Below are 22,875 nucleotides of genomic sequence, written 5' to 3' on the forward strand. Positions count from 1 at the left end.
CAACAGATGAAAAATTTAAAAAAATTATGTGTGGTTAATTTTTTTTATTTATTTTATTTTTTTCATTTTAGTTTCTTTATTTGGTTTTACAATTGAAAACATATATTACAAATGTCTTTGTTTTTCAGCTAAACTCCCCAATAATGGCTACGTTGTGACTTCAGCTGGAAATATGAAGTGCAAGAAAATAATTCATCTAATTGCAGAAAAACCACACAACTTTGTGGTCTTGGTGATGAACGCTCTTAAAGTCTGCGATAGAAACAATATAGCGACTGTAAGTCTCCCAGCAATGGGAACAGGTAAATAATGTTTCTTCAAGCTGACATATTATCATATGTACTGTATGTGTTTTTGTTCATTTCTGATGGAAAGAAAAGTAATGAGTCAAAATAACATCAGCAGAACTCAACACACCCCAACGTAAGGCTAGGTTCACACACTGCGTTTTTTTGACGCTGCGTTTTTGTGCGGTTTTTGCGGCAAAAACCGCACAAAAACGCACCTGCGTCAAAAAAACGCGGCCAAAAACGCACGCGTTTTTGCCGCGATTTGGTGCGTTTTTTTGCTGCGTTTTGCTGGGTTTTTGCTCACTGCGTCTTTATGCGTTTTTTATCAGTGAACAAAAAAAAATGGTCTGATGTCATTTCCTTCTTCAATATGTTCTTCATTCTCCACTAGTGTATGCAGGAGAACAGACAGCTGCAGAACTACAAGGCTCAGCATACTCCATCCAATAGTGTATGCAGGAGAGCAGACAGCAGCTGCAGAACTACAAGGCTCAGCATGCTCCATCCAGGACTGTATGCTGGAGGGAGAGTCAGGGGGAGCAGACCTACAAGGCTTAGCATCCTCCATCCAATAGTGTATGCAGGAGAGCAGACAGCAGCTGTCGAACTACAAGGCTCAGCATCCTCCATCCAATAGAGTATGCAGGAGAGCAGACAGCAGCTGTCAAACTACAAGGCTCAGCATCCTCCTTCCAGGACTGTATGCAGGATTTCTTTGCCTCCCCAAACAAAAAAAATGATGTGGGCTTCGCCATATTTTTGTATACTAGCCGGGTACAGCAGGCAGGTACGGGCTGCCCCCAACCTCCAGCTGCCTATTTGTACCCGGCTGGGAACCAAAAATATAGAGAAGCCCTTTTTTTTAAATTATTTCATGAATTTCATGAAATAATTAAAAAAAAAAAATGACGTGAGCTTCGCCTAATTTTTGTGTCCAGCCGGGTACAACTAGGCAGCTGGGAATTGGAATCCACAGTGCAGGGTGCCCATGCTTTCTGGGCACCCCCGCTGCGAATTGCAGTCCGCAGCCACCCCAGAAAATGGCGCTTTCATAGAAGCGCCATCTTCTGGCGCTGTATCCAACTCTTCCAGCTGCCCTGATGCTGGGTGGCTCACTGGGTAATAATGGGGTTAGGGCTAGCTGTATATTATCAGCTGGCCCTAAGCCCGAAATTCATGGTGTCACGCCAATATTAGACATGGCCACCATGAATTTCTAGTAAAGATAAAAAAAACACAACACACAGAAAAATATTTTTATTAGAAATAAAACACAACACAATTAGTGACTTCATCTTTATTGAAATAAAGAGCCCCCCCTCCGCAGTAATCCTGGGTCAAGGGTCCCGCGCCGTCCAATCCGGATCCAATATCATCTGATCGGTTTGCTGGAAGTCAAAGTGATCAGATGATGTGTCAGGATCAAGTGCCTGAATCACATCACACATCAGCTGATTGTATAAAAGCCGTTGATACAATCAGCAGATGCATCGGTGCAAAAAAAAAAAAAAAAAAAAATACTCACTTATGTGCTGATTACCGGCAGCTCCTAGAGCGAGTCTGATCCCGTCCGATCGCTGCAGCAGCTGCCGGTAATCAGGGATGAAGTCTCCTGACGCATCCGCTGACAGGTTAAGCCGGCCGGCCGCTGGCGTCACCCCGAGACTTACGATCAGCTGATGCGTCAGGTGAATGCATCAGGTGATCCATCGCCAGGTCCTGCATCCTACAGGCATACGTACCCGGGGAGACTGCACACACCCCGAGAGGCAGTACCGGGAGGAGATGGGAGCGGGCATGGCACCGGGAGTCTTTTGATTTCGCAGCTGCCTCCACCTCCCGCCCAGACATGGCGCCGCACGGCAGCATACATGCACAGGACTGGAGGTGGAAGCGGCGGTGACGGTACCGGGAGGATTCACGCTTCTGTGTTTACTGACAGACGGAATCCTCTTCCTGTACATGTCACTTTACTACCCACCTCCTGCGTTTATAGCTGCGTTTTTGGTCTTAGGTGCGTTTTAGTGCATTTCTATTTGCGTTTCTCATTGCGTCTTTCAACATCCCATTGCACTCAATGGATGAAAAGCGCAGTGAAAAACGCAGGAATAATTGACATGCTGCATTTTTGTGGCACCACAAAAACACAGCTGAAAAAAAACGCTGTGTGCAGACAGCAAAAATGAAAACTCATAGACTTTGCTGGGGAAGCAAAGCCATGCAGTTTTCTGAGCAAAAACGCACCCGAAAACTGCGCAAAAACGCCGCGAAAAACGCACTGTGTGAACTTACCCTTAGTCAATGTGGTCCATTAGGCAACCGGTAATGTGACAAATCTGGCTTTGTGTCATGGTTTCGGTTTATGAGTGAAATCTTGATGTGAAGTGAACCCAAGTCAAACTGGTAAATTCAGCCAATGTATATCTACGGTGTTGATTTCAGTTGGAATCCCGCGTAAATGTGCAAACAATGTTGGGTGCATGGGAGTCCCTGGCACTTCCGGTCATGCACACTATAAAGCCAGGTGTACACGTCCCGGCTTCAGCGAGGTCTAGTGCGCATGACTGGAAGTGATGGGGACTTCTGAACAGCGGAGACAGCGGACACAGGTACGTGTTATGATCCGGTAACCGTAGAAGATTACAAAAAACTCCCATTGGTGAAAAAACACCAAGAAACAGGAGTAGTTGGAACCTGGGCTGACCACAATCCCCTGATTATCAGACCACACTAGAAGTAGCCGTGGAGCGTTCCTAAACACCTAGATGCCACGTCACAGCCTGAGAAACTAGCTACGCCTCACAGAATGGAATGAGGAAATCTGCCTCAGAGTAGTCCCCAAAGGAGTAGGTAGCCCCTCACATAAAAAGATTACAGTGATGTAGGAAAACACAATACTCAGATAAGAAAAATAGAATTAGCAAAGGTGAGGCCCAACGAACTTGATACAAAGAAAAGGAAAGGAACTGATTGTAGTCAGTACAAAATCCCTGTAGAAAAACACCAAACTCCTAATAGTAAAAAAGGCCCTGGAGGTCATACCACCTCACCCCCACTATATCAGGTACTCCTGTAAATAATGGGAGAACAAAATACCAAAAAAGAACACAAAAATACCGAAGACCAAATAATCAAATCAGACAGGGATAAAATCCCTTTTCCTGCATGAGAGCTAGCAAAGGGGAAACCCCCATGCTCACAACACAATTAAAACAAAACGTCACCTGCAAGAAAACAGATACAAAGTAAAACAAGGAAAAACAACACCCTAAGGTGTAAACCAGGAAGCAAGGAAAAAACTGAGAACTTATCTGCAGACGTCTTGCTCAGGGATACAGAGTAGGACAAAACTCCAGGCCAGGAACAGAGACCAAGGAATATACAATTATAACCAGCGTCAGCCAGGCAAAAAGTGCTCTCCTATATAGACCAGACTTTTCTGCAATAGGACTTTCCCAATTCCCAATTAACACCGACACCTGTCTGAGTCACAAGCTCAGATTCAGCTCCACTACAATTCCTGGCCATGAGAGGGAGCTTCAGAACAGCACCCATACAGACGACGTTCACAACAGGTACCCATGCCACCGCTGGTGATGCTGCATTGAATACCATGTTAGCACATCCCTGTGGGTGTACTAACATGCTAAGTGGGTGGATTAGTCAGGGGAAGTAACACCCTTGTAACTAACCCCTGCGCTCATTAGCATATGATATAAGATCTTTAGAAATACTTGTGGTTCTGGGTGCATATTGCACCTGACAGGTTCCCTTTAAAGTGACCATCCAGAGGTCATATGGGACACATATGGTTTCACACCTTATTAAGAAAAGAAAACTGCATTTGTCGTAAAAAAAGCGCCCCAAAAACACGTTTATAACTGACACGCCCGTCCCGGAGCTGGGGGACTCATAACCGGGCGAGACTAGTCCGGGGACGTCAGTCATGGCGTGGTCCGGTTCCGTGACCCTGGTGGTGTCTTTTGGAGTAAATAAAAGGGGTTTTAAATAAAAGAAAATTAAAATAAAAGCATTTTTGTCTACTACGCCACTTAAGGTGTGCGGCCAGGTTATTTGGGACCGCCACTGCAGGTTTCTTCTGGGGCTGATGGAGTGATGCAGCCTGGATGGTTAGAGCCCTCCGCAAGCAGGGACAGGCCCCAGAAGTTAATGAAGGGGGTTGTAGTGGGAAAATAGTCTATGTGAGTGCACGCCGTCAAGGAAACAGTCCACACCAGTGTTGTAGTTTAACTTGCCTTGTTTACTTTGCTGTGGTGGTACCTGAACCCGCCGGTGCCGGTCCCAGGTGTATCCGCTCCCCTTGTAGTCCGTGCCAGCTGTGACTTGGGATCGCTGTCCTCCGTGCACACTTGTTGTTGTTGGGCTCCCTTGGCCTAGAGCTACTTGGGGACCCCTCTGTTTCTCTTGGTCCTATTGCAGGCAGCCTGGACTATTTAAGGGGTTCAGTCTCCAGTCCCCTCTTTGCTGCTTGTGCTTCAGACTTTTTGGGTTGGCGATTGACCTTGGAGATCTTCTCGCCCGGCAGAATTGACAATGTCCATAAAGGGTCTCACTGTCCTAGGGATCTGCACCCTGCCTTGTGCTCAGGTCGATGAGCTCGGTTCCATCCTTCCCCGGACACGCTGCAGTTCCTGGAGTCTCGTACTTCCACAGGGGCTCACAGGTCGTGGAATTCCTGGTTCCTCATCTCACTGTCCTCTCTCCTTATTACAGCACTCCGTTCTTACTGCAGGTCTTTTCTGTCCTTCCACTTTCTACTACTACGCCTCTCCTCAGACTTCTCACAGACTCTCCTGACAGATTTTTCCTACAGACTTCCAACCACTTCCTCCTCCCTTTTCCAACTGACCACTTGGCGCCTCACCCTCTCTGGGTCTCTCCCTCAGGTTGGGTGGCCACTATTCAATCAGTGCCCTCCCCTTTTACCTGTTACTAGGCAGTCTCCCAGGTTACTGTTGGGGTTGTGTATGTGGCCTGAAGGCGCTGGTGTGTTTCCTGGCACGGATATTCCGGGGTTTGGATTTCCATGGGTTACATTTGTGGCACCTAGTATCTCAGGGATGCTACATTCCCCCTTCCCCCTTGGTTAACCTCAGCACGTCCGTGGGCTGCAAAAATAATAAGGTACAATTTTTCTTTTTAATTTTGTAAAACATTAAGCATTTCAGCATATCAACATATAAATTAACAGTCATCCCATGCAGGGGAGGTATTACTTGAACTGTTGCAAACTTGAGCAATCCCCCCAGCACCCACCACCCAAAGGTCCTGAACCCAGAACCCTTCTAAGGTGGCAGATCACTGATTTCCATAGTGACCGGGTCTCGGCCTACTCCACCGCAGAGCCTTCCTGCAACCAGCCTCTCCTTGGTGGTGGTGTCCGTTAAGGTCCTTTGGTGAGGCAATACTCTGGTATGGGCACAATTGTGCAACTATATACAAATAAAATTTTTGGCTGCTGCCAGTCCTACAGCCATGGTCCATTTTTATTAAAACCTGTAAACTGAAATAATGACCCAAAAGTTTGCACAGTAAAGTCTCTGTGGGGTCAACCAAGTTATCATATAATATTCAATGACTAATTACATTAAGACATTTTTTCCATTTTTGTTAAGTTACCATTTCCTCTCTTATACCCATTCTCCATTCCTGGATGGGGGTTGACCTAGGTTACTGCGACTGGATCTGTGCAATACAGGTGTCTCTCTAGTGTCTGTACTCTGTGTACGTGTAAGTGTCATGGGTATATTGGATAATTACCTGTGCATTCTAGGATTTACCATAGGATTGGCAGATTCACCATTTGCAGTTTCCTCTGGAACTGGAACATTTTCTTCTTGTCTTCTTGGTTTATCTGCAGGCTGTGGGAAGGTGATGACAGGACCAGTCTTCTGGAAAGTCTCCGAGTACAGTACGAATCATTTTCTTTTGTATAGGTGGTTGAGGCTGACAAGGGATCTCTTCCTTGGACTTCAATTGTCCTGGACACTTCTTTAGGTGATCTCTTGAGATAGCTGCTGTGGTCTTCCCTTTGTCCTTACTGATCATCAGGCCCGGACTGACCATAGGGCAGTTCTGGCAAATGCCAGATGGGCCGGTCCCTGTAGTGGGCCGGTGCCTGTAGCGGGCCGCGGTATCTGCAGTCACCGCCGCGCTCCTCTGCAGTGTGTGCATGCCGGGCACACTGGCTGCAGCAGGACCAGGAGGCAGTGCTGTGCTGTGCCGGCCCAGCATGCACACGCTGCAGAGGAGCGCGGCGGTGCCGGTGACCGCAGCTTCCTCCTTCCTGTTGAAATTTATTTGCATCTTTCAGACGTAAATACATTTGAACAGCGTGCCGGGACTGGGCCTTGCCCCCGACGTGCAGCAATATGATGAGATCAGCACCTTGCTGACGTCATCACAGTGCTGCGGGCGCCAGCACACAGGAGACATCAGGAAGCGGTAAGTGCTCCATGGAGGAGCTGAAGAGACAGATTTAATTAATGGGGATGAGTGGGGAGGGGATGAGTGGGGAGGGGTTGAGAACACATAACGGGGAACATTGCTGTGACAGGCAGGGGTGGTTACTGTATTCCGAGAGAGGGGAGGAGGTAGGAGTGTGTAGTGATGGGGTAATGTAATTTGTGTGTGTAAAGGGTGATGAGGGGTGCATTGTATTATGTCTGGGGAGGGTGTAATGGAGGGTGTATTGTATTGTCTGTGGGCCAGGGGGAGGAGTAATGGGGGGTGCATTGTATTGTGTGTGTGTGTGTAATCGGGATGCATTGTATTGTATGTGTGTGTGTGTATGTGTGGGGAGGGGTAATGGGGGTGCATTGTAGTGTGTGTGTGTAATGGGGATGCATTGTATTGTATGTGTGTGTGTGTGTGTGTGTGTGGGGAGGGGTAATGGGGGTGCATTGTAGTGTGTGTGTGTGTAATGGTGATGCATTGTATGTGTGTGTGTGTGTGTGTGTGTGTGGGGAGGGGTAATGGGGGTGCATTGTAGTGTGTGTGTGTGTGTGTGTGTAATGGGGATGCATTGTAGTGTGTGTGGGGGGGGGAGGGGTAATGGGTGTGTATGTGTGTGTGTGTGGGGAGGGATAATGGGGGTGCATTGTAGTGTGTGTGTGTGTGTGTGTGTGTGTGTGTGTGTGTGTGAGAGAGGCTAATGGGGGTGCATTGTATTGTGTATGTGTGACGCCCTGGACTAGTCAGGTCGTCCCAGGTAGTCACACACAACACCACACCCCCTCCCGAATAGGTGACATCAGTCAAACTAAAAACCTTGTCACCACCCTCCAGGTTTGATGTCCACACCAGGGGGGCGGAGCCAGGCGGTTGGCTCCGCTCACCAAGGAGTTCACAGGCCTGGAGGCGGGAAAACACAGACACAAGTTCAAGTTGACAGTGCAGAGTAGTTTTGACAGTGGAGGAGAGAGGTTTAGTCCAAGGGCAGAGCTGCGCTCAGGCCTGCCATAGACTACTCCGGTGGCTGGGTCGGAGCCCAGTCTCCATTGGCAAGGAGGCAGACGGTGGTGGCTGCCTGCAGGAGCAGGGATTACAGCCGGTGGAACCATAGGGACCGGGGTCGGGCGGTGGCCCACCGGTACCGAACCGGGGAACCTATTGGAGACCGGAGGACCAGGAGGGGTACTCAGACCCAGTACAAGCCCTGAACCGACAGGGCCGAGTCAAATCAACTGATTGCGGACTGGACTTTAGGACCTATCCCACACAAGACCCATTAGAAGATAACAGCCCAACCATACAGGGTAAAGCCACCGCCAAGGCATAGAGACCCAAAGGGCTAGCGTCTGCGGGCAAACGGGCTCCTACGGCATATACAAGTCGGGGATCGGACTACCGTTGCTTAGGCATAAGAGTCAAACATTTACATACAGAGGTGCAGGAGAAAGGCGGAAACCACCAACCTATACTGGGAGAAGCTGCAGCCGGCTGCGGGCCCCGTTCAACACTCCGTTTGGTTTACCAGAGACTCCAGTGTCTTGTGTCAGAGTGGGTACACCAGTGCCTTCGGGCCGCGCACCACGCCGCACTGCACCAGCGTCCAACCCGCATCACCCGCTCCCCCGCCTCAGCACTTCCCTCGGGCCCCCGGCACCATCGCTCCACTACCCACGGAGGGGTCAACACCAAGCTGCGCAACACCATACCCGGGAGGCCTAGTTAACGGCAGCGGTGGTGTCCATTCATTCACCACAACCCGTGGGTGGCGTTCCGAACTTACAATCCAAACCAAACAACCGCGGCCCCGGCCGTGGAGCTCCTCACCCAAGTCCCCGTGTGTAACGCCAACTCCCTTGCAGAGCGACATGCCCCCCCGGTGCCGTTAGAGGCTCGAGCCACCACCCGCAGTACGAGCACGGATCCAAGCGGCTCGGCGGTTGCAGCCGAGCCCGCGGGGCGGTACATGTGTGTGTGTGTGTGTGTGTGTGTAATGGGGATGCATTGTATTGTATGTGTGTGTGTGTGGGGAGGGGTAATGGGGGTGCATTGTAGTGTGTGTGTGTGGGGAGGGCTAATGGGGGTGCATTGTGTGTGTGTGTGTATGTGTGTGTGTGTGTGTGTGTGTGGGGAGGGGTAATGGGGGTGCATTCCATTGTGTGTGTGTGTGGGGGAGGGGTAATGGGGTGCATTGTATTCTATGTGTGTGTGTGAGGGTAATGGGGGTGCATTGTGTGTGTGTGTGTGGGGAGGGGTAATGGGGGTGCATTGTGTGTGTGTTTGTGTGTGTAATGGGGGTGCATTGTATTGTATGTGTGTGGGGTAATGGGGGTGCATTGTATTATGTGTGTGTGTGTGTGTGTGTGTGCGCGTGGGGAGGGGTAATGGGGGTGCATTGTATTGTGTGTGTGTGGGGAGGGGTAATGGGGTGCATTGTATTGTGTGTGTGTGGGGAGGGGCGCGGAGTCATTAATAATTAGTGTGATATCAGTGATATTACTCCTGGACCTGTCTGCACAGGTACAATCCCCTGCAGTGACTGCAGCGCTTGTAGAGTGATTAGGACACAGGTATGTGACGTAACAATCCACAAATCAGGGAAGCAAAGAGCAGAAAATACATCAAGATCTGCTACACACTGCAAAAATGTGTCACATAGTGCCATACAGTACTCACATAATGCCGTACAGTACTTACATAATGTCATACAGTACTCACATAGTGCCATACAGTGTCACATAGTGCCATACAGTGTCACATAATGCCATACAGTGCCACAAGGCGCCATACAGTGTGACAGAGTGATAGTGGCACATAGTGCAATAGTGTCACATAGCGCCATACAGTGTTACATAGCGTCATACAGTGTCACATAGTGCCATACAGTGTTACATAGTGCCATACAGTACTCACATAGTGCCATACAGTACTCACATATACAAGTGCAGAAATATATTACACATTCACCACGCGAAAAGTGGGCCTGTGTACCCCCAAATGCCAGGGCTGAATTTTAGTCCCAGTCCGGCCCTGCTGATCATACAGGTCTTCTTGTTATCAAAGTTGGAAGTTAGTACAGAATAAGGTTCAGCTTCCCACTGATCATCAAGTTTATAGGTTCTTCTTTTTCTTTTTAAGACAATAAATAATTGGTGCACTACTGCGCTAAATATTCCATTTGATAAAAACTGATTACTTGTTATGTTATAATCACCAGAGTGTGTGAAAAAAAAAAATATATATTTGTCACTGATGTTTAGAATCGCATTTGTGCCGCCCCCGTGCCAGCAGCCGGTGCTGCTCGGATCCGGCTCTTCTGGGGTGGTGGCTCGAGGGTCTGCGGACCCGGGGGTCTCGCGGACATGCCGAATAAAAAGGGGGACGTAGATGTACGGGCTAGGCCATATTAAGTTCGTGATGCCACCCACGGTGTGTGATGAGGTGGGACACCACCGCTGCTGATGTGGGCACCCGGGGGAGATGTTGTGGCAGCTAGATGTTAACCCCTCCATGGGCAGGGATGGTTGCCCCGGGACCCAGTGTCTCTGTGCAGGGTATAGCGACAGCAAGGGGGATGTTTAATTACTCACAGTCAATGAAACACACGAGTCTCTGGTAAACCAAGGTGCTGGTGGCCAGTGCCGCGGCCAGTTGCATTCGGGTCCCCCACCCGGGCTGGTGGTCTCTAACCTTTTCCTCTGCACTGTTTTGTGTTAGGTTGACTTCCTAGTCTGAAACTCAGGAGTCCGCTCCCGGCTGAATGTGGCCTAAGGAGCCGTGCCCGCAGACGCTGGCCCGTGGGATCTATGGGCCCTGGCGGTGACCTCCTATCCCTATCGGTGGGCTGTTGTCTTCTATGAGGGACTTTGGATGGGACAGGACCTCTAGTCCTGGCCTCAATCGGTTAATTACCCAGGCCGCTGGTTTCCAGTCCTGGCTTCAGGGTCCGAGTACTCCCTTTATGCTCCGGTTTCCGGGTCGGTTCCCCGTGTCGGAACCGGCGGGCTACAACCCTGTCCCGGTCCACCTCGGTTCTGCCGAGCCGTCTTCCCGTCTCCTGCTGACGGAGACCACTGTCTGCCTCCTAGCCAAGGTACCAGGGCTCCAACCTTGGCAGCGTTCAACTTGAACTCTCTCTGCTAGAGCTACACCTATCTCCAGCCCACACTCCTCTCAACTTGAACTACAGCTTAATCTGCTTGTTTTCCCGCCCCGGGATGTCTAGACCCCTGGGTGGGCGTGTCCAACCGCCTGGTCACGCCCACTGGTGTGACTATTTTTCCCTAAGGGTGGGTGACTAGGGTTTCAGATCGGCTGTGTGTTTCCTAAGTGAGGGAAGGTGTTATGCAGGGGCCTATCTGTGACTACCTGGTTTTGCCAGGGTGTCACAAATTACCATCCTAAGAATGAAAAATATGGAAAATTGACGACTATAGAATAGGCTAAGATTAAAAACACTACCAAAAACTCTTGGTGCTGTGTAACCAATGCTGATAAAATATGATTCAAATATGCGTATTCATCTTATATTGTTAAACATAAATAGAGTGTGCTTTTTTACAACTACTTACTGGTTTTTGATGGAGTATATTAGTATCCTTGGTTGCAGCCTTTGATCTATATAATGTCAGCTTTCAGGGAAGGTTTAAACTGAGTTCAACCCAAACGAGGCTGTAGCTGGTATAAAACCCAGCCGTGCTCAGCTGAAAGATCTATAACTAGAACACGCTGATAAGGTCCGAGCCACCTCCAGCCGGCAGGAGAGGACGGAACACCTGTGTCTGAATGTGTGCTGGCGACGTCACCAGCTACCTAATGCATGCTAAGGAGGCCGATAGGGGGAGGTCTGACGCGTTTCTGCAGCGTGCCAGATGCCTAGTCAGGGGAAGCCAGCTGCACAATACAGGTGTCTCTCTAGTGTCTGTACTCTGTGTATGTGTAACTGTCATGGGTACATTGGATAATTGCCTGTGCATTCTAGGATTTACCATAGCATTGGCAGATTCACCGTTTGCAGTTTCCTCTGGAACTGGAACATTTTTCTTCTTGCCTTCTTGGTGTTTCTGCAGGCTGTGGGAAGGTGATGACAAGCATACCTCCCAACCATCCCAGATTCTGCAGGACTGCCACGATTTTTCAGGTCTGTCCCACACTCCCAGCTGAAGAATGAATGAATGTAAATTAAATTATTATCGGCGCTGACCGGGACTTGAACCCATGATACTCATTGCTCCATAGGCAGCAGCTCTACCTCTGAGCCACTGCCCATATTGAAAACCATAGAAAGATTTGGTAATCTTAACCTCTATTAGATTATTTGCTGCAAAGATTGATGGCTGGATGATAGAGGGATATATATATATCCACAAGACAGATAATAGATACATACAGATAGATAAATAGATAGACATATGGATAGATACATGATAGATATATAAGATAGATAGATCCATAATAAATATATAATAGATAGATAGATAGATACATGGATAGATAGATAGATACATAGATAGATACATAGATAGATATATAATAGATAGATAGATACATAGATAGATAGATAGATAGATAGATACATAGATAGATACAGTTAGGTCCAGAAATATTTGGACAGTGACACAAGTTTTGTTATTTTAGCTGTTTACAAAAACATGTTCAGAAATACAATTCTATATATAATATGGGCTGAAAGTGCACACTCCCAGCTGCAATATGAGAGTTTTCACATCCAAATCGGAGAAAGGGTTTAGGAATCATAGCTCTGTAATGCATAGCCTCCTCTTTTTCAAGGGACCAAAAGTAATTGGACAAGGGACTCTAAGGGCTGCAATTAACTCTGAAGGCGTCTCCCTCGTTAACCTGTAATCAATGAAGTACTTAAAAGGTCTGGGGTTGATTACAGGTGTGTGGTTTTGCATTTGGAAGCTGTTGCTGTGACCAGACAACATGCGGTCTAAGGAACTCTCAATTGAGGTGAAGCAGAACATCCTGAGGCTGAAAAAAAAGAAAAAATCCATCAGAGAGATAGCAGACATGCTTGGAGTAGCAAAATCAACAGTCGGGTACATTCTGAGAAAAAAGGAATTGACTGGTGAGCTTGGGAACTCAAAAAGGCCTGGGCGTCCACGGATGACAACAGTGGTGGATGATCGCCACATACTTTCTTTGGTGAAGAAGAACCCGTTCACAACATCAACTGAAGTCCAGAACACTCTCAGTGAAGTAGGTGTATCTGTCTCTAAGTCAACAGTAAAGAGAAGACTCCATGAAAGTAAATACAAAGGGTTCACATCTAGATGCAAACCATTCATCAATTCCAAAAATAGACAGGCCAGAGTTAAATTTGCTGAAAAACACCTCATGAAGCCAGCTCAGTTCTGGAAAAGTATTCTATGGACAGATGAGACAAAGATCAACCTGTACCAGAATGATGGGAAGAAAAAAGTTTGGAGAAGAAAGGGAACGGCACATGATCCAAGGCACACCACATCCTCTGTAAAACATGGTGGAGGCAACGTGATGGCATGGGCATGCATGGCTTTCAATGGCACTGGGTCACTTGTGTTTATTGATGACATAACAGCAGACAAGTGTAGCCGGATGAATTCTGAAGTGTACCGGGATATACTTTCAGCCCAGATTCAGCCAAATGCCGCAAAGTTGATCGGACGGCGCTTCATAGTACAGATGGACAATGACCCCAAGCATACAGCCAAAGCTACCCAGGAGTTCATGAGTGCAAAAAAGTGGAACATACTGCAATGGCCAAGTCAATCACCAGATCTTAACCCAATTGAGCATGCATTTCACTTGCTCAATTCCAGACTTAAGACGGAAAGACCCACAAACAAGCAAGACCTGAAGGCTGTGGCTGTAAAGGCCTGGCAAAGCATTAAGAAGGAGGAAACCCAGCGTTTGGTGATGTCCATGGGTTCCAGACTTAAGGCAGTGATTGCCTCCAAAGGATTCGCAACAAAATATTGAAAATAAAAATATTTTGTTTGGGTTTGGTTTATTTGTCCAATTACTTTTGACCTCCTAAAATGTGGAGTGTTTGTAAAGAAATGTGACAATTCCTACAATTTCTATCAGATATTTTTGTTCAAACCTTCAAATTAAACGTTACAATCTGCACTTGAATTCTGTTGTAGAGGTTTCATTTCAAATCCAATGTGGTGGCATGCAGAGCCCAACTCGCGAAAATTGTGTCACTGTCCAAATATTTCTGGACCTAACTGTAGCTAGATAGATAGATACATGGATAGATAGATAGATAGATAGATAGATAGATACATGGATAGATAGATAGATAGATACATGGATAGATAAATAGATAGATAGATACATGGATAGATAGATACATGGATAGATAGATAGATAGATAGATAGATAGATACATAGATAGATAGATAGATAGATAGATACATGGATAGATAAATAGATAGATAGATACATGGATAGATAAATAGATAGATAGATACATGGATAGATAAATAGATAGATAGATACATGGATAGATAGATAGATAGATAGATAGATAGATAGATAGATAGATAGATGGATAGATAGATGGATGGATAGATAGATAGATAGATAGATAGATAGATAGAGGGATAGATAGATAGAGGGATAGATAGATAGATAGATAGATACATGGATAGATAGATAGATACATGGATAGATAGATAGATACATAGATAGATAGATAGATAGATAGATACATGGATAGATAGATAGATAGATAGATAGATACATGGATAGATAGATAGATACATAGATAGATAGATAGATAGATAGATACATGGATAGATAGATAGATAGATAGATAGATAGATACATGGATAGATAGATAGATACATGGATAGATAGATAGATAGATACATGGATAGATAGATAGATAGATAGATCGATAGATAGATAGATAGATAGATAGATAGAGGGATAGATAGATAGATAGATAGATAGAGGGATAGATAGATAGAGGGATAGATAGATAGATAGATAGATACATGGATAGATAGATAGATACATGGATAGATAGATAGATACATAGATAGATAGATAGATAGATACATGGATAGATAGATAGATAGATAGATAGATACATGGATAGATAGATAGATACATAGATAGATAGATAGATAGATAGATACATGGATAGATAGATAGATAGATAGATACATGGATAGATAGATAGATACATGGATAGATAGATAGATAGATACATGGATAGATAGATAGATAGATAGATCGATAGATAGATAGATAGATAGATAGAGGGATAGATAGATAGATAGATAGATAGATAGATAGATAGATAGATACTGCATGTCTTTGTAGGTGAAGGAGTCAGATTCATGTGTACCCATAAAACTACTATAAAGAAATGTGGAAAAAATACAAAATTACAAAATAAAATTTTTATTTTTACCAACTTGGATTTGAACCAGCAACTTTCAAAAATGTCTCCAGCAGCCTCCTAGCATTCCTAGCTGCTCAAGCTGTTGAGCCACTAGGATTGATGACATGAGATAGAGGATTTTATATGAACAAACCTACAATGCAGCCTCTTACACAGCAGATTACACAGGACACAGAGCTCCATTGTACACAGCAGTGTCTCTATCTCCTGTATTATAGAGGGAGAGGAAGAGAGGTTTTTTTTTTTTCTTTTAATAAAATTACTAAAAATAACAAAAAAATAGAATAATGTAATTTTATTGCACTTTTTTCTAAAATAATAAACATCACAAATCAGCAAATAACATGGACATATTTGCTGTCCCTGTAATCGTAACGACCCGAAACAACGCAGCGATCAGATATTGATGGAGATCGGTAAATGGCGGGAAAAAATGGCGCAATTTATTATTTTTCTTTATTAAAACCCATAAAAAATGTTATAAAAATGTATCACTGAGGCCATGTTCACACGTATCAGAAATGCTGCATTTTTTCTGCAGGTGTCCGGGCCATGAGCGCAATAACAATCTCCTCTGATTATTGCGTGTCTGCGGTATTTTTTATGCATTGTCCCCTTATTTGATACATGTTTGGTGCAGATGTGAATCCTGAAGATTATAAAGAAAAAAACACCAAAACTGCACAGATCAGCGGCGTCTTCAGACATAAAAGGGGCGGAGATTTCATGACGTCTCATCCACATTGCTTGGACAATTAGTCCGTGTTCACATGTAGTGTAAATGCTGCATTTTTTTTCTGCTGTTTTTTTGCACATTTATTCCGCTGTGTCAAGTAAAGTGGATGTGATTCCACGAGACGACGTCACTGAACTCTGCAGTTTTGTTTTTTTTTTTCCTCTGGAGGTTTTCTACGTGGATGTTCAAAAAATGCAGGAAAAAGCTTCTCAGTACAATAAAAACACTTAAAAACGCAGATTCACATCTGAACCAAAAACGCATTAAATAATGGAGAAAAGGCAGAAAATGGAACAATCAGAGAAGATAGTTATTGTGTAGTTGGGTGCAGATAGCGGCATAAACCAAAAGAAACAGAATTTATACATGTGAACACGGCCTTATAGGCACAAATAAGCAATGTCATATAGTGACACATAGAAATATAAGAAAATTCTGGCTGCTATGACGATTAACGAACAGTCTGGGGCATCTGCCGAATGACCCTTACTGACGAATGGGTGTGGCTAGGGGTGTGGCTAGGGGCGTGGTCAAATTTTGTCACAGCGCACTACGCTTACTTTGTCCCTCTTTCCTTTCTTCAAAAGTTGGGAGGTATGTGACAGGTACTACTATGGCTCCATTATACTGAGACCAGTCTTCTGGAAAGTCTCCGAGTTCAGTATGAATCATTTTCTTTTGTATAGGTGGTTGAGGCTGACAAGGGATCTCTTCCTTGGACTTCAATTGTTCTGGACACTTCTTTAGGTGATCTCTTGAGACAGTTGCTGTGGTCTTCCCTTTGTCTTTACTGATCACACAGGTCTTCTTGTTATCAAAGTTGGAAGTTAGTACAGAATAAGGTTCAGCTTCCCACTGATCATCAAGTTTATAGGTTCTTCTTTTTCTTTTTAAGACAATTTCTCCAGGGGTTAGAGATGCCGCTAGAGCGGTTTTGTTGAACTCTCGCTCTTTTTTTTCTCTACTTTGGTGCAAACTCTTTTCTACAATTTCTAGTACCCTTCTCTATTGTTCTTGGCGAATAAATTTCCAATCAGTATATGGTGAATTGGTTTCTGAGGTCTCAATTCCCATTTCAAGATTAATTGGTAGCTTCCCTGGTCTCCCTCTCATGAGGTCTGCTGGCGTACAATTCGTGGAACTTAAGCGGGCTTTACACGCTACAATAAATCTAACGATGTGTCGGCGGGGTCACATCGTAAGTGACGAACATCCAGCATCGTTAGTGTTGTTGTAGCGTGTGAAACCTACGTGCGATTGCGATTGTACGTAAAAACGTTGATCGCATACACGTCGTTCAATTTCTAAAAATTGAACGTCCGGTTGTTCAATGTTCCCGAGGCAGCACACATCGCTGTGTGTGACAGGCCAGGAACGATGAACACATCTTACCTGCGTCCTGCCTGCAATGCGGAAGGAAGGAGGTGGGCGGGATGTTTACGTCCCGCTCATCTCCGCCCCTCCGCTTCTATTGGCCGGCTGCCGTGTGACGTCGCTGTGATGCCGAACATCCCTCCCACTATAGGAAGTGGATGTTTGCCGCCCACAGTGAGGTCGTATGGAAGGTAAGTACGTGTGATCGGATTTAATCGTTTGTGCGACACGGGCAACAAATTGAACGTGCCGCACATATGATGGGGGCGGGTTAGATTACATACGAGATTGCATATGAAATTGTAAGGTGTAAAGCCGCCTTTACAGGGATATTGTTGTAGATGTCCACTAGATCAGGTAGTTTTTCTGGCCACAGATTCTTCTCTTGTAACGGTAAGGTTTTCAGTAGTTCAATCACAATTTGGTTCATCCTTTCACACATGCCATTGGTTTGCGGATGGTAAGGCATGGTGCAGATTTTCTTGCAACCATACAAGTTACAAAACTCTTGGAAGATTTCTGCATCAAAGGCGGTACTTTGATCAGTCAACACTTGTTGAGGATAACCATGTGGTCTACAAAAGTAGGCTTGAAATGTTCTTGCAGCTATCTGTTCTGTCAAGTCCTTTACTGGGACTACCACAAGAAATCTGGAGTAGTGATCCACCATAGTCAAAGCATAGGTATAGCCACTTCTGCTGGGTGTCAATTTGACATGGTCCAGTGCTACGAGTTCCAATGGCTGCTTGGTGATGATGGGTTGCAGCGGTGCCTTTTGACTTCCATGGACTTCTCTTCTTAGACTGCAAGGACCACAATTTCTGCACCAGTTTTTAATGGTTTTCCTCATACCAACCCAGTAGAATCTCTCACGCAGTACTACTTCAAGCTTTTTCCATCCAACGTGTCCTGTTCTGTTATGGTATGCCTCTAGTACCATTGGCACATCTCTACTCAGCACTACTATCTGCAGGACCAATTCTTGTGTCTTTGGGTTGATGAAGCGCCTACATAGCTTATCTTGATAGATGAACAGCAGCCTCTCTCTTTCCACAAGTTCTGTGCTTCTGTGGATGTATCTGGCCCCGTATGAAAATCTGGTTGAGTGATGAGCTTCTTAACCAGTGCAACAGCTGGGTCACTGTCCTGATTTTCCTTCCATTGATGGTGTGGCAAGGGATGCAAAATGTTCTCTGACCGTCTGTGATGGACATGCTGACACTGAGATGCTCCTGTACTGCCCCGGGCTCGGCGGCAGCCGAGCCACTCGGATCCGGACCTTCTGTGGGTGGCTCGAGGGTCTCCGGACCCGGGGGTCCTGTGGCCGCTCCAACTGAAAAAGGGGGATTTGTGGTATGGGGACGTAGGTGTACGGCCGGAGCCGTGTTTAAGTTGGTGACGCCACCCACGGGATGTGGTGAAGGTGGACACCACCTGAGCCTTGGCGGTGGCTGCTTATCCCCCTTGTTAGGCTGTTGTCTTCTATGAGGGACTTTGAGTGGGAAAGGACCTCAAGTCCAGACCGCAATCAGTTAATTAACTCAGTCCAGTAGCTTCTGGACCTCGTTTCAGGGTCTGAGTACCCCCCTTTGTGCTCCGGTTTCCAAGTCGGTTCCCCGGGTCGGTACTGGCGGGCCACTACCCTGTCCCGGTCCACCACGGTTCCACTGAGCCATCTTCCCAGCTCCTGCAGACAGAGGCCTCCGTATGCCTCCTAGCCAGAGGTACCAGGGCTCCTACCCTGGCACCTGTCAGACAGTTGCATGCCTGACATACAGGCCTGCTTCCACTCAACTCTTCTTCCAAAGCTGACTGTTTGTTGAACTACTGCCCGCTTTTCCTGCCTCAGGCTCTCTGAACCCCTAGGTGGGCGTCGCCAACCACCTGGCTCCGCCCCCTAGTGTGCCCATCCAGCCCTGAGGAAGATGACTAGGGTTTTAATGTGGTTGGCTGGTGTTACCTAGTTAGGGACTGGTGTAATGCAGGGGCCCTATCTGTGACTACCTGGCTGGCCAGGGCGTCACACTCCCCCTTGGTTAACCACAGACCGTCCGTGGGCTGTCCGACCACCACCGACTTATTTTGCTTTGAACTGGAAAAGATAAAATAACATATTACAAGTATAATAACATATTTACATTATATGAAAGCTTGGTTTCTTCCCTTACGGGAGGCAGTTTACTTCAACGTTGCATTAAAACATTGTATTAACCGGGAATGGGATGGGACCGGGTCCTTTCCATTTTGCCCACCCAAGCAAACCTAAACCTTGATACTGCCTCTAAAAACAGGTCAGCACCCCTTTTCCCCAGCCCAGGAAATGGGTTTGGGTCCGGGTGTTGCCCACACGGGCCGGGTAATAAGTTCTTTACCCAGCAGTCTCTCAGAGGCCCCCCGTCCAGGGGACCCCTGACCCGGAGGGTTGTCACCGGTCTGCAAGGTGACGGGACCTCGGCCGACAACATCCCGCAGGCCCTTCCTCAAACCAGCCTCTCCGGAGACTGCAGGACATGAAAAGGTGGTCCAGGGACTATTTACAAGGCCCAAAAGTTTTTGGGTGGCCTGCAAGTTCTCGGCCATGTCTGCTTTGTAAATGGGGGTAAAACAACTGGGAATCAACAAAGTCCCAATGGGGATGGGCAGGATGCAACTTCTCTGGCAACTTTCCCACAGTCCACAACAGGGCAGCACGGGTCCCCAATGCCACCATCACTCACGGGCGACACTATCCATAAAGACCCCGTCTTCCACTGCCTGCAGTGCGGGTACAGTAGACCGGACTCTATAAACAAAACTGTCCTCGCTCCGACTTAACTGGCTTGCTGTCCTCCACCAGAGGCTCCTACCCCTAATGGTGCCTTCTGGGGCTCCAACCGCAGCGGCGTTCAACAAGTCGGGCAGCTTCTCCTTCCCTTCCACCCAGTGTGCTGGATGGTTCCTCCCGGGGAACTTGGAGACGTTCAACAAAGGTCGGGAGTCTTTTTAGCAGGAGCAAGTTCTTTACTTAAAACTTTTCAACTTTAAAACATTAACTTTTTGAGGGTAGACTTACGGGGTGCCGCTACCACTGCAGAGGGCCATGCGACACTGTGAACTGCCTGGAGATCGGGCTTCCATCCAGGTACAGTACATCCCTGGGCTGTGGACCTCTAATGGGAACGGTGGCGGGATCGTAGATGGCACCGCTTCTTCCAGGAACTGCGCTACACGGGACTCACTTGTTGCGGTACTGGCAGGCTCCAGCTCCCAGCTAAGGAGGGACGACATGGGGGTCTGCGTAGCCTTGTCTTGGCGTGACACGGCTTCGGCGGCCCTCTGTTCGCGGGCCCCTACCACGGCAACCATCCTCCCGACCTCCACCCTCCAGTCAAGTACCTGCTGCAGCGTTTGAGCTCTCACCCGGACGCAGAATCTGGATAGCTCCTGCTCCAGCCAGGCAGCGGTTCCTGCCGGCAGCCAGTTCTAGCTCCGCTCCGCCGCATCAAAGGCCACTCCGCCTCTGCCACTGCTGAGCCCTGCCACTCTGATGGCGGGCGCCGCTCCGCCGACCTCATTTGGCATCCACATTTCTCTGCATCTCCCCCTTGGTCTTTTCGCGGCCCTCCTCTTTTCGGCCAGTCAGTTTCGTTTTCCGACTTCCTGCCTTGCTTTACGGCCGTGTTCCCAGGGGGGGGGACTTCAGTTTTCACGCTCTTTTCGCGGGGAAGAAGACTCTGGCGGGAATCTTCGCGCCAAACAATGGCGGCAAGATGGCAGATTTTGAAAATTTTGCAACGGGTCACCGCTGACTTCTCTACAAGGCGCATTTCCACAAGGTAAGTGGATGGGTAAATATCCTGTTCGTGACGCCAAAAATTGGTGTGTGCTGCCCCGTGCTCGGATCCGGACCTTCTGTGGGTGGCTCGAGGGTCTCTGGACCCGGGGGTCCTGCGGTCGCTCCAACTGAAAAAGGGGGATTTGTGGTATGGGGACGTAGGTGTACGGCCGGAGCCGTGTTTAAGTTCATGACGCCACCCACGGGATGTGGTGAAGGTGGACACGACTGCTGCAGTTACGGGGCACCCGGGGGAGATGGTATGCAGCAAGTTGTTAACCCCTCCGTGGGCAGGGATAGTCGCCCCGGGACCCGTTGAGGGTGTTTTGGCGGTGCAGGGAGATGGGCGGCCGGAGGGCACTGGTGTACTCACTATTAGAATGAAATACTCAAGTCTCTGGTAAACCAAGATGACAGTGATCGGTGCCCGCAGCCGGCTACAGTCTGGTCCCCCAACCGGTTGGTGGTCTCTACCGTTCTCCTGCACCTGTTTGTGATGTCGGACTACCTGCACTTGCAACTTCAGGAGTCCGATCCCCGGCTTGTGGTTGCCTGAGGAGCCCTTTTCCCCGCAGACGCTGGCCCGTGGGATCTCTGAGCCTTGACAGTGGCTGCTTTTCCACCTTGTTGGGCTGTTGTCTTCTATGAGGGACTTTAGGTGGGAAAGGACCTCAAGTCCAGACCACAATCAGTTAATTAACTCAGTCCAGTAACTTCTGGACCTTGTTTCAGGGTCTGAGTACCCCCCTTTGTTCTCCGGTTTCCGAGTCGGTTCCCCGGGTCAGTACCGGCGGGCCACTACCCTGTCCCGGTCCACCACCGAGCGATCTTCCCGGCTCCTGCAGACAGAGGCCTCCGTATGCCTCCTAGCCAGAGGTACCAGGGCTCCTGCCCTGGCACCTGTCAGACAGTTGCAGACCTGACACACAGGCCTGCTTCCACTCAACTCTACCTCCAAAGCTGACTGTTTGTTAAACTACTGCTCTCTTTTCCTGCTTCAGGCTCTCTGAACTCCTAGGTGGGTGTCGCCAACCGCCTGGCTCCGCCCCCTGGTGTGCCCATCCAGCCCTGAAGGAGGTGACTAGGGTTTTAATGTGGTTGGCTGGTGTTACCTAGTTAGGGACTGGTGTAATGCAGGGGCCCTATCTGTGACTACCTGGCTGGCCAGGGCGTCACACTCTCAGGTGGTGAAAGGTGGGCAGCTCAATTTCCTCAAAATCATCTTCATCTTCTCCAGCATCTGGAAGATAAGGCATTTTGGAAAGGGCATCTGCATTACTATTTTTACGACCAGCTCAATACTTGATGGTAAAGTCGTAGTTTGCTAGTCAAGCCACCCAGCGCTGCTCCAATGCACCCAGTTTTGCAGTATCCAGATGGATCAGGGGGTTGTTGTCTGTAAATACTGTGAACTTGGCAGCTGCTAAGTAGTGCTTGAACCGTTCTGTTACTGCCCAGATTAAGGCCAAGAACTCCAAGTTGAACGAGCTGTAGTTATCAGGGTTCCTTTCAGTACGATGGAGTTTCCTGCTCGCATAGGCAATCGCACGTTCCTGCATTTCTGCACCTGCGACAGTATGGCTCCTACTCCCACATTGCTGGCATCAGTGTACAGCACGAACGGCAGATCGTAGTCAAGATAGGCCAAGATTTTTTCACCTGCCAGGGCCCTCTTCATGTGATTGAAGGAGTTATCCTTTCCCTCAACCCATTTTAATGGAGCATTGGAGTTCTTGGCCATTTTCTTTTGACCTACCAGGAGGTCTTT

The 22,875-nt window shown here is 47.6% G+C and overlaps 1 protein-coding gene across 2 annotated transcripts in view; it reads left to right on the forward strand.

Annotated features, from left to right (window-relative positions):
• Positions 1–22,875, forward strand: part of LOC142245840 (protein mono-ADP-ribosyltransferase PARP15-like) — a 446,514-nt gene that overhangs the window by 108,862 nt on the left and 314,777 nt on the right. For both annotated transcript variants that reach the window (XM_075318815.1, XM_075318814.1), the window contains exon 4: positions 129–302. In XM_075318815.1, coding sequence (XP_075174930.1) covers positions 129–302 — 174 coding nt within the window. The remainder of the gene's footprint in view (positions 1–128; positions 303–22,875) is intronic.

Source organism: Anomaloglossus baeobatrachus, chromosome 7 (assembly GCF_048569485.1).
Source record: "Anomaloglossus baeobatrachus isolate aAnoBae1 chromosome 7, aAnoBae1.hap1, whole genome shotgun sequence".
Taxonomy (NCBI): Eukaryota; Metazoa; Chordata; class Amphibia; order Anura; family Aromobatidae; genus Anomaloglossus; species Anomaloglossus baeobatrachus.